This window comes from Myotis yumanensis, unplaced genomic scaffold, assembly GCF_028538775.1.
Source record: "Myotis yumanensis isolate MYYU_CA2020_CCGP unplaced genomic scaffold, mMyoYum1.0.hap1 SCAF_2, whole genome shotgun sequence".
Taxonomy (NCBI): domain Eukaryota; kingdom Metazoa; phylum Chordata; class Mammalia; order Chiroptera; family Vespertilionidae; genus Myotis; species Myotis yumanensis.
In genome coordinates, this window is record NW_027223753.1 from 28,806,822 (window position 1) to 28,819,573 (window position 12,752).

General features: G+C 45.7%; 1 protein-coding gene across 2 annotated transcripts in view; it reads right to left on the reverse strand.

The window, feature by feature from the left end:
* The window catches only part of ST3GAL3 (ST3 beta-galactoside alpha-2,3-sialyltransferase 3), a 175,381-nt gene that overhangs the window by 58,549 nt on the left and 104,080 nt on the right, over positions 1-12,752 (reverse strand). For both annotated transcript variants that reach the window (XM_070404942.1, XM_070404941.1), the window contains one exon: positions 7,067-7,159. In XM_070404942.1, the coding sequence (XP_070261043.1) occupies positions 7,067-7,159 (93 nt within the window). The remainder of the gene's footprint in view (positions 1-7,066; positions 7,160-12,752) is intronic.

The window sequence follows — 12,752 nt, forward strand, 5'->3', positions numbered from 1 at the left end:
GGGGGGTGCAGAAAGAGACTGGAAAAAATTGTACATGTATGGATGAGGACAGTGAGGGGGGTAAGAGCAGAGGGTAGGGTGGGAACCGGGTGGAGGGGAGCTATGGGGGGAAAAAAAAGGAACAACTGTAATCATCTGAACAATAAAGATTTAATTTAAAAAAAAAGAAATGGAGGCTCTTTGTATACAATGTGTCTTATACAATGCTTGGGCATCTAGCCCTAAAAAAGTGTCTGGCACATAGTAGGTGCTCAATAAAGATATGTTAAATGAGTCCCAGCCAGTGTGGCTCTGTTGGTTGAGTGTCATCCCATGCAACCAGAGATCACTGGTTTAATTCCTGGTCAAGGCAGATGCCCAGCTTGCAGGCTTGATCCCCAGTAGACGGCATGCAGAAGGCAGTGGATCAGTGGTTCTCTCCCATTGATGTTTCTCTCTCTCTCTCTCGTCCTTTCTCTAAAATCAATAAAAACATATTCAAAAAAAGATATGTTGAATGAATGACATGGTAGCTATTATCACTAGGTTTATAGGAGAGTAGAGTTGATGTGGCAACTTAAGAATGGGAGAAACTTGAGTATGATGCCGAAACCGGTTTGCCTCAGTGGATAGAGCGTCAGCCTGCGGACTGAAAGGTCCCAGGTTCGATTCCGGTCAAGGGCATGTACCTGGGTTGCGGGCGCATCCCCCGTGGGAGATGTGCAGGAGGCAGCTGATCGATGTTTCTCTCTCATCGATGTTTCTAGCTCTCTATCTCTCTCCCTTCCTCTCTGTAAAAAATCAATAAAATATATTTAAAAAAAAAAAAAAAAAAAAGAATGGGAGAAACTTGGGTATGATTAAATAGTGATATGAAGGAGTCAGTAAAGAGAATGAAGATCTAGGTTTCTGGATCTTCAGGTCCAAGATCCAGGAGAGGCTGAGGAAATCAGAGTATGGGGAAGGGACTGACCTCAGAGAAGAGATATTCTAGAGCAGTGATGGTGAACCTTTTGAGCTCGGCGTGTCAGCATTTTGAAAAACCCTAACTTAACTCTGGTGCTGTGTCACATATAGAAATTTTTTGATATTTGCAACCATAGTAAAACAAAGACTTACATTTTTGATATTTATTTTATATATTTAAATGCCATTTAACAAAGAAAAATCAACCAAAAAAATGAGTTCGCGTGTCACCTCTGACACGCGTGTCATAGGTTTGCCATCACTGTTCTAGAGGGTAGAAGTGACAGGACTCAGTGACTAATTGGATAGTTGCTTGAGAAAGGAAGGAGGAAGAAAGACTCCCAGGTTTTTGGCTCAGGTGACAGAGTGATGGATAGTGGTGTCATTCACTGAAATAGGCAACGTGCTTGGACTGATCTGATTTACTGAAAATTCAATGAGGTGGAGATACTAATGTTGAGATGTTGGAGAGTCATCCAAGTGGAGCTGTCCAGCAGGAAGCTGGGTATTTGAGTCTACAGATCAGGAGAGGTCTGGGCTCAAACAGATTTGGGAGTCATCAGCACGCACGTGTTAGCTGAAGCAGCGGAGGGAGAAGGGAGCCATAATGAGCCTTGGCAGACATCAACAGTTAAGGGTGGGCACAAAAGAAGGAGATTGTTTGCAAAAGAGACTGAGAAGGAACAATCAGAGAAGTAGTAGAACTGGAAGGGAGCCTGGACAAAGACTTTATTTATTTATTTATTTTTTAATATAGTTTATTGATTTTTTACAGAGAGGAAGAGAGAAGGATAGAGAGTTAGAAACATCGATGAGAGAGAAACATCGACCAGCTGCCTCCTGCATACCCCCTACTGGGGATGTGCCCGCAACCAACGTACATGCCCTTGACCGGAATCGAACCCGGGACCTTTCAGTCCGCAGGCCGACGCTCCATCCACTGAGCCAAACCGGTTTCGGCAAACTTTATGAGGAGAGTTTCAAATGCTCAAAATGGAGGAAGAGATCATTACTGTCACATGCTCAGAGATGTCAAAATAAAAAGGAGAAGGTCTATCCACTGGATGTGTCAGGTAGTCCTTTTGGTGACCTGGACTAGGGCACTGCAGGGAGGGGAGAGTGGGAGAGGAAGCTAGACTATAGACATGAAGCGTTAGCGGGATGTGAGGAAGCGGAGAAAGCAATTAGAGCAAGCCTTCTGCACACGCAGGGTTGGGGCGGGGGCTCAGTTTGCTCCTGGTATGGAAGTACAGTGATTCTGTAGAAGTGGACGGTGCTCTGCTCTCCTCTGTAATTTATGGTACAGGACAAGCTTAGCAAGGATGCCTCTCAATCTTAGCTGCGCCCTCCCCGCCTCCCCCTCGCCCAGTGCTGCAGTGATAAAAGTCCCAGGATCCTTCTCTGGAATGGCAGAGAGGGAGGGGTTTTGGAATGTGGGGATACCAGACACCCAGCTACCCTGGCCAGGAGCCCACAAGCTCTCAAAGCCCCCAGGGCAGTGTGATAGGCCTCCTGTACCATCTCACGCGAGGGTCCTAAAACAGGCAGCTGGGACTCTGTCAATACTCCAGACGTGCTGCCTCAGAGAGCTCAGAAAGGTTTCAAAGGCCATCCTTGTGCTCTGGGGAATTCATCCGGTTTGGACCATGCACCATTTTTTTGGACCATTTTTTTTTCTAGTAGCTTTCTCCATGGGAACAGTGTTTTATCAACATTCCTCACACCCTCACACTCCTCAGCAGTGAGAATCACAGACACACACAATCACAGATAAACACCATGCACCCTGGCCTTCCTAGAGCAAAGTGTGTCTTAGGAGAAGTGAGGCTTTCCTTTTGTAGAGCTGTAGCAATTCTACATTGATACCTCATTTGCCACCACCAGGCATCTGGTAGACCTCTGCACTTTGACAACTAGCCAGCCTGCCATGAGAGGGCAGCCGGGAGAGGACGCAGAATGCAGCAGGTAAGCGTGTGGAGTCTGTGGTTAGAGGGCTTGGGTTAAAACTTGGCTTCATCACTTCCTATCTGTGTGACCTCAGGCAAATTGCTTGGCTTCTCTACCCTCTACTTTCCCCTATTTAAAAAAGGCTTACTAACAACACCCATCTCATATGATTGTTGGAAGGATTAAAAACAGGAAAAAAAAATAGGAAAAGGCCTTAGCACAGGACCTGATCCATCAATACTGATCCATCACTAGGTGTTAGCTATCCTGGTCGCTGCTGCTGGCAGTGCTCCGCAGCATGGCCGTGGTCTGTGGTTGGGTTCTGCTTTCGGCTGAAGATGTCTGCCAAGGGCTTTTAGCCTGTGGGTGCCGCAACTGCTCCCAATGCTGAGTGGCCCCACTGGCCACCATCTAAAAGACATGATACTCAATCTTTCACCAAAGCACAAAAAAAGCCACTCAAACACATGTAGCTAAGCATTGCCAGGAAAATGGGTGTGTTGATTAAGGTTTTATGACTTATATTTTTTCTTTAAACCTACAGTGTAAAATGTTTACCTTGACCTATCTGAAATCTTTATTTCTTTCTAAAAAACTTACCTGATTATAAAAAAAAGTCATTGAGAAGATGACAATTCACTTAGTAAGTGTCTAACAATTATGCTGAAGTGATCTAACATTTATAGCCCCAAGATATATCACCTCAATTCATCCTCTTGACTAATGAGTTAAGCAATGCTCAGACTTTCCAAAGATCACACAGCCTGTTAAGATATGAGAACTTTCTGTCTCCAAATCTCAAGTCTTTCCAATCTATTGTGCATTGGTATGTGTCAACATAATTATTTTTTTTCTAGTAGCTCTCTCCATGGGAACAGTGTTTTATCAACATTCCTCACACCTTCACTTTCCTGAGGGCAGATATTAATATCCATTCATAAAACAAACAGTAAGTGCCTACTATGTGCTAAAGGCTCTGCTAAGTGTTGGCATCCATGAATGTCTCTATTCTAAGAAGTGCAGAACCTACTATGGTAGAAGAAACATCAACAAATTATAAATACAATGAAGAGCGGTGTATGTAGCACTGGTAATACAGAGTGAGAAAAGAATGACTGGGTGCATGCAAAGGGGTGGAGGTCACAGACGACTTTTCCATTTCATGAGACCAACAGATGAAAGGCCTCAATCCAATGTTTAGAGCAGAGAAGACGCTCAATACATTTGAGTTCCTTTGGATCTTCTGCCCAAAGATGGATCCAGGCAGGCAAGTTTCAAGAATAAGGAATGAAAGGAGGATCTCCCAACAGAGAGCACAAACATGTGAGAGGAAACAAGCCGGCTTCCCAGAGGAGCAGGACTGCAGCCTGGACCGCACGGCACAGCAGCATCCCTTCCGTTACCACTGCCAGATCCACTACCTGTGTGCAGGTGTGGGAGTCAGTGACTGGGGAGCACAAGGAGGAAGGAGGCTTAGGATGGAGTGAGAGTGAAATAAGGTTGGGGGAAAAACAAACAAATAAAAACAAACAAAGAACAAAAACCCTACCTGTGGGACTGATGGTATAATACATGTAATTGGAACCCTGAGAAGGGAGGTGGGACAGAAAAAAATATTTGAAAACAATGTCAAAACTCTCAAATTTGATTTTTAAAATGAAGTATGGATCCATAGATCCAAGGACAAAAATAAACACAAGCTAGGGTTTCTAAAGAAAACCATAACAAGATCATTATAATCAAATTACTGAAAATCAGTGGTAAGAAGAAACACTCAAAAAGCAGCCAAAGGAAAATAAAAACATTATAAACAAAGTAAAAACCTACTAGAATAGCTAAAACTAAAAACACTGATGACACCGATGTAGAAAACCTAAAACTCTCATATACTGCTGGCAGGAAAGCAAAATGACGTAGTTAATTTTTAAAAAGTTCGCAATTTCTTATATAAAGTGAAGCATACATCCTGTACACAAATGTGTATAGTGGCTCTATTTTAATAGCTAAAAACTGGAATTAACCCAAATGTCTTTTGAGTGCTGAACAGATAAACAGACTATTACATCCATACAAGGGAATACTATTTAGCAACAAAAAGGAACAACGGATACACACAACACATGGGTGAATCTCAAATGCATTTTAATAAGTGAAAGAGGCAGACTCAAAAGGCTACATACTGTATGATCCCATTTATATGAAATTCTGGAAATATTTCAGGTACAGAAAACTGATTAGTGGTTATCAGGGCCGGCGGTTGGGGGTTCAGGGGAAGGTTAAGTGTGAAGGAGCACGAGGAAACTTAGGGGGTGCTGACAGAAATGTTCTATTGATGGTTATGCAACAGGCATGCATTTACCCAATTCACACAACTACACTCAGAAGCCATTTTTACTGCTTGTAAATTACATTTTAACAAACCTTATTTTTACTAAAAGTATGATACATCCCTACAATGATATATTATGAAATCATTTTAAAAATAAGATGGATCCATTTATACTGGTAACAGGATAATCTCTAACATATACTATTAGGAGTAAAAAGCAAGATACAGAACAATAAATACAGTATGTTTCCATTTATGGTAATACTGACTATCTCTGGGGAAGGGACCTAGAGTGGGAGTATATATCCTTTGGCCTGTTTGAGTTATTTTACTTTTTTTAAAATCACATGCTCACATTACTTTCAATTAGAAAAAGTAAAAGAAACTATTTACAGGTCAAGGAAAACTCACAGGTGTCTGGCCCAGAGGACTGAGAAAACACAGGTAAGAATATGGAACATAGTGCCAGATACTTAAGAGGTGCTCAGTAAATAGCTGGGGGAAGCAAAATATTTGGAATCAATTCAGAGTCAAATCCAGGACAATCTGAACACCAGATTTTCAGCCAGAAGAGCCCCTGTTTTACACAAGTAGCTGAGTTTGCATCGCTCAGTGAGAAAAAGAAAAGGAGCATTAAACCCACATATCCTGGATTTATGTTTGGGCAGGCTGTTTCTCAGCACTCCTGTGCAACACACTGTGTGCCCTAACCGCAGCGCAGCCTTCGAAGGGATGGGGTGCAAGCCCTTTCCCCAGGGAGCACAGCCCACCCCAGGGCTGCTCCGGTGGCCCAAGAGCTATTCATATGCCCGGAGGGTCCTGAGCAGCCTTTCCCCTGCCCCCCAGGTCACACACTCCCGTGATTTTCTGAAGGAATGAAGCAACCCTGACAGTCTCCCTGTGCTCCAGGCTGCAGACAAGACAATCTCCGCACGTCAGGCCCTGCTCCACACGAAGGCTTCAGTAAAAGATAACCCGAAAGGAAAAGGCAGGCAAGTAACCAAGGCCCCTCGGCAGCATCTGGTAAAAGGAGCTCCCAGGGTTTGGCACGGCTTTGTTCAGCAAGCCTGTTATCAAGGGAATCAGGAATCCAGAATGCAAAGTGGACAAAGAGAGATGGTGTCAAAATAGCCAGCCTCAGAGACTCCTCTTTGATCCCTGCTTTATTTGGCCTTGCCTCTCCTAGCTTCCAAAAATGTTTGGCCATTGGCCCGGCTGGTAGGCTCAGTTGGTTGGGCATCATTCCAGTTCAATTCCTAGTCAGGGCACATGTCTGCCCGGGTTTCCAGCTCAATCCCCAGTAGGGGGTGTGCAGGAAGCAGTCAATCGATGTTTCACTCTCACACTGATGTTTCTCTCTCTCTCTCTCTCTCTCTCTCTCTCTCTTTCTCCCCACTCCCACTCCTTTCTTCTCTCTCAGTAAAAAAAAAACAACACACAAAAAAACAAACAAACAAAAAAACCTTTAAAAATTAAAATAAATAAATAAGCAGTTTGGCCACTGATACTATGACTAGGCCACTGCCGTGCCTGGCTGCCTCTGGATGCCTGGTTTCCACAGGGCAATGACATAGGTTCTCCCTCTGCCTCTCCCACAGAACAAGCTGTGCAGGTGGGTGAACAGAGGATGAGATACAGCAAGGGCACAGAGTGGGACTGGGGTGGGAACCAACTTAAAGCAAAGTCCTTTCCAGGTACCCACAGACTCAAGGACACGGAAGGGAAGTTACGACAGAATCTTGTTTTCTCTGGAGCACATCACTTGCCCTTAGGGCAGGGTTTCTGACTCCCACGCCAGGGACCAGGCAGGCTGTCTCGGTGGTGGGAAGAAAGAGGGGCACTTACCGGGGGAAGATGGCAGTCATCAAGGCTGAAGCATAGCCAGGCTTGCAAGCTCCCTCTGAGAAGTTTGCGTACTTGGTGGCTAACTCCGCAGGCCTGTGGGAGGAGAAGGAGAGTCACAGCCTGCCAGGCACTCAGCAGTCAGGGGGTTACTGGTTTGTGAAGAGCTGTAGGTGTTAAGCCTTGAATAAAGCTTCATTCCCTACCATCAGCACGTAAGTCCTTCTTCCACACCAAGGCTTCAGGGGGGCAAGCCCCCCCAAATCAAAAAGCCCTAAAGGACTAGGTAGATAAATAAGCAAGGCCCATCCTGGAACTTAGTAAAAAGAACTCACTGGGTTCGCATAGATTCTCTGCAGTAACTCTGATACCGAGGAAATCAGGAACTCCATCCAGGCTCCCAGACTGGGAAAGTAGAGCCTGGACATCTGAAGAGAGAGCTGCTCAGACTTTGGTCAAGTCAGCGGCACTGCCCTTTCCACATCCTTCTATATCCCACAGGCCAGCCTCATCTGCCTCGATGCTCTCCAGCCTTGGGAGCCACTCAGGGTGCCCTGAATACAGATCATATGTACGCTGGGGCTGTTTACTGTGACCGTCAGACATTTAGTTGAGAAAGCTCTCGTGCTCTTCTATTCTCTCTGCCTAGAGTTTTCTTCCTTGTCCTTCTCTACTTGGCTATGCCCACTGGGTTTTCAAAACTAAGCTCCGATGTCAACTTCAGTGGGAGTAATTCCCTGACCTCCAGACTGCCCCCGCCACCCACACTACATGCTAGCTCCCATCAGCACTCGCTGTCCTGTGCCGTCATTGTTGGTAGCATGTCTCCCTCTTTACACTGTAATTTCCTGAGCTCAGTCTGATTGAACCCTGCGCCCCAGTACCTTACACAGAAATGGGCAAACAAAGACCCTTAGAATTTTATTAAGGAACAAAATGACCCTGAGAGGCTCACTGTACTTGGACTGGAACCAAGACAGTCTTGGGAACCCACAAGTCAGAGATGGCTGAGTATTTTTCAGAAGACTTGTGTGTTTTAGCCCTGGCTTTGTTGCCCTGTGACTGTAGACAAGTCACCTCACACCTTTGGGCTTCAGTGCCTTTGTGTGTTCAGTGTGGGGCTGGAGTAGTTTAGAGAAAACTACATTGGAAGACCAGGATACTTTCAGTGACTGCTGGGGCTGGAGGCCCTGCCTGCTGGGGCACCTGAGGAAGTCCCGGCTGGCTGCCAGTTCCCGGTCCCAGCCTCCCCTCACCTCTGCCCTTGGACCTGCTGCCAAAACTGATCACTCTGATGCCCAGCTGCTCTACGGTGCTGGGGCCCTGTGGCAAATTTCCCTTAGGGCTGCCTCCCGCGGGGACTGGGTGGGGTCATATAAGGTGGTGGTGTTGGGGGGAGGGGCTGACACCTGCACTAGGTAGCCAGAAACAATGGGGCACTGCCTACCATGTGCCATGTGTGACTGACTCCTGTGCCCCTGAGGGCCTAGCCCAGGGTGGTACACAGAATAACTGCTCAGTGAATTTAGACAAACTCTTCTGTATCCATGTGCAATTTCTTCTAGAAGTCCATGTATTTTTTAGCCGTCCCTACCAATGAAATTTAAAGCCTGAAATGCAAAAGCAAATGATGAGTGACAGGCCAGGGCAGGGACTTTATTTGGTAGGCAAAAGAAAGTCAAAGGCTTAATAAGAAAATTTACATAACAGCATTTTTCTTATGTAAACAACTCTATTTCAGAAACAAAATGTAAACTACATTTCAATTACTAAACTTACTGGAAGCTTTTGGACTAGGCACAGTGATGAAAACTATAGATTTTTTTAATTACTCCTCTCAATAGCATGTGCTATTAATTATTAATTTATACACAAGCTCAGGAAGATGAAGAGACTTATCCAAAATCACACAGCTAGTAAGTGACAGATACTGGATCTGAACCTGTTTCTAACACCAGTGCAGGAGCTCTTAACATGGCATTGCCAGCAGCGTGGATCGCAGTAAGTGCCATCACAGGGAAGCGGAGTCTAGGGCTAGTGCGCAAGTGGCAGTGCAACTGGAGATGGGAAGAGGGTCAAAAGTGTGTATATGAGCAGCGAGGCACCACGAGTTCCTCATATCCTTGTCTCCTGATCCCCCGCCACCCGCCTGCCCACCTTGTACAGTGGGTACCTGTGGTCTTTCTGAATTCTAGAAAGTTTCACAAAGAGTATGAAAGATGAATGGCAGTTGCCTCTTTAACACAGTGCACTGCATAAACACACGTACAATAAGAGACAAACCTTTGGCCACCTCTTTCCTCTCTAGTTTACACCATCAACTTTTGGCAAGGTGCTTCAAGAATAAGGGCTATGGGACAGTCCAGGGTCCATGGGCTCAGGTCACCTATGGCAGAGAAGAGGGAGCACCCGCAAGATGGAGCACGGGGAGCCAGAACCCAGCAGGAAAGGCTCTTCCCATGGCAGTGCAAGGTAGTCACACATCAAGGATGATCGGCTCTAAAGGATGATCCCCCTGCCCCCGCCCAATTCAAAAAGCAACAGTAACTTCAAAAACACAGGGCCCTGGGTACAGTGGGTGGGTCAAATTATTACCAAATTAAAATGCCTTAGACATGGCCTCCTGACTATCCCAGGAAGAGAAGAATAGGGGGAGTGTTGGGAACTCTGAGTCATACAGCAGGCTGGGACCCCTGGGGCAGTTAGCGGTCAAAACCACCAAGACTAACAGTCGCCAACTCCCTGGGGCCAGAATAGTTAGTTTCTCTAAGGCACTCACACTCCAAATGCCAGGAGGCCCCCACAGATGTCTGATCAAATCATGCAGCCCTTGTTCTTCTCATACTCTGCAGCTGGCCTTTCATTTCGGGAGCTTTAGCATTTCAAACAGTAAGAGCACCCATTGTCCTACCACCAGTGACTACCAAGCCCCTGGGGTGAAGAGTGGAAACCACTGCACTCTCAAGAGGAAATCCAGATGGACAGACTGGAATCTGAAAGAAGGAACCAGACTTCACTCCCCTGCTTCACTCAGAAGCACCACGTTGAAGGAATCAGGCCAAGCAATGGGTTGTAAGTAAGAAGTGCAGGATCTGGAATCAGAAGCGTTCTCAGAGGACACCAGCGAGCTGTGTGGCCTGGGGCAAGCGATGGAAAATCGGATTCTCAGCTTCCTCATCTGCAAATGGGAACCCCTCAGGTCCCAGGGATCTTGGGGGGATGTGGTGAGAAAGCCCACGTGGAGGGCAGTACCATACATGTGCTGTGAGAGATGAGGTGGCAGCAGCCGGCAGCCAGGCTTTGAACACTTGGCTCAAGTTGGGGTTCTGTCACCGGGGAGAGTCACTGGGTGATTTCCAGTGGAAGAGTGCATTTTAAGGCTCAACATCTGGGAGACAAAGAGTAGCTTTAGCATTTAGCACTGCAAGAGGAGAGAGTGTGATGTCTCAGTTGCCAAGGGAAGGAAGTATCTCAAGAAGGACAGAGGGACCAGCTGTGTCAAACATAGGGGTAGGCCTGGTGTGGCCCCAGGACTGACAGCTGGATTTGGCAACATGAGGTTACTCCCGACCTTGAAAAGAGGTGTTTCACTGGAGGGGTGAGGGCGAGGGGACGAAATGCTTATTTCATTGGATTTAAGAGAAACGGAAGAATTGGAGACATGGAATATAAACTGGAGTTTTGCTATAAAGGAAGACAGAGAAATGGGGCAATTAGCTGGAGGAGGGAAGCAAGGCAATATTTTAGCATGTTTATAAGCTGCCCAGAATAAGAGAAAAACTCATGAGTAGTCGAGATGGGACAGTTGTAGGAAAAATGCCTTTGCGCAGGTGAGGGGAAAGGACTTAATACAAAAGAAGGGTTGGCCTTATCTCTGCTCACCCTGCCCTTCCCTGTGATCACCTGTGCATCCTGCAATATTCAGTTTAAGCACCGCTTCCTTTATGAAGCTTTTCATGATTACTTCCCTTCCGGAGTAGGACCAGCCCTTTCTGCCTGTGGACCCCATCTTACCTAGAGCTGACTTCCACCTTCCGCTTGCCCACTTGTCTCCACACACTCTCTTTCTCTCCCACCTCCCTCCCTTCCTTCCTTTCATTCATTTATTCATTCACTCACTCACTCAACAAATATGTAGAGGCAACAGAGTGACTTTGGGCACGTTGTTTAATTACTCTGTGCCTTAATTTCCACACCTTTAAAACTGGGATTATAGTGGTACTTCACAAAGTTGTTGTGAGGATTATGTTGAGAAAAACGTGCTTACTACAATGGCTGGCACATAGTTTCTTTCTAAATACATGTTAACAGTGACAGTCTTATTGTTATCTGCCAGACATTGGCCTGGGATTAGGAATAAGATGACCAGGACAGTCATGGCCTGGCACTCCTTACACTAAGAAGTAATTATCCATTTACATGTATTTAAAATAATTAATTAATTAATTTAATTCTTTATCCTCACCCAAGGAGTGAGGATATTTTTTCCATTGATTATTAAAGAGGATGAGGCAGGGGAGAGGAAGAGAGAGAAACATTGATGTGACAGAGACACGTGTGCCCTGACTGGGGGCAGGGGTTGAACCTGCAACCCAGGTACGTGCCCTTGACTAGAAATGGAACCCACGGCCCTCTGGTGCACAGGTTGACACTCTAACCACAGAGCCATGCTGGCCAGGGCATCTACTTATCTTTTTCTCCTAGACCAGAAGTTCCCACATTTTTTTTGGCCACGCCCCACCTAAGCATCTCTAAATTCCTGATGCACGCCCCCCCCCCGCCCCCCCGTGACACATAATTCTTATTATTCAAATGTGAACTCCTATTCACGTGGAGGAAGCCTAAAAGGCCATTAACGTGGTCTAAACAAGCTTCCAAAGACATGGAATCCATAAAAGAGAAAAATAAAGAACGAAAGGACAGTTGAAGTATTGAAGAAGAAATCACTAAGAAATTGTTAAAAATAATAATATGGCCCTAACCGGTTTGGCTCGGTGAATGGAGCGTCGGCCTGCGGACTGAAAGGTCCCGGGTTCGATTCTGCTCAAGGGCACGTACCTTGGTTGCGGGTACATCCCCAGTAGAGGGTGTGCGGGAGGCAGCTGATCGATGTGTCTCTCTCATCAATGTTTCTAACTCTTTATCCCTCTCCCTTCCTCTCTGTAAAAATCAATAAAAATATATTTAAAAAAATAATAATATGAAGTGATATGAAAAAATAGAAAATAAAGTTTCAAAACATATAAGAGAACTGAAATGCATAAACATATCACAATATGTATTTACTAGTATATATTGTACATAAGGCCCCTAGAACCACAAGAAATGCAAAAAATTCACTGTTAGTAACTCATTCTCGAATTGCCCCCCTGTGGAGGGTGTGCACCATGTTGGGAACCACTGTCCTAACCGTGAAAATTGAGCCTAGTGCATAGCACAGAGCACCATGCGCAGCACAGAATACGAAAGTACCCAACAAAATGTTTGTTCGACTAAACCCAACTGGTCACCTTGACTTGAAAGTTCATTGACAAGAAGTGTGGGGGAGAGGTGGGGACAGCTGAGGAAAATGGAGACAGGACTTCAACAGTTATTCCTGAGGACTCAATAGATCAGTGATGGGCGTCTGTGACCATAGTCTAATTCCTATGATCCTCTCAGAGAAGACTGAACTCAGACCAGCCCCGAC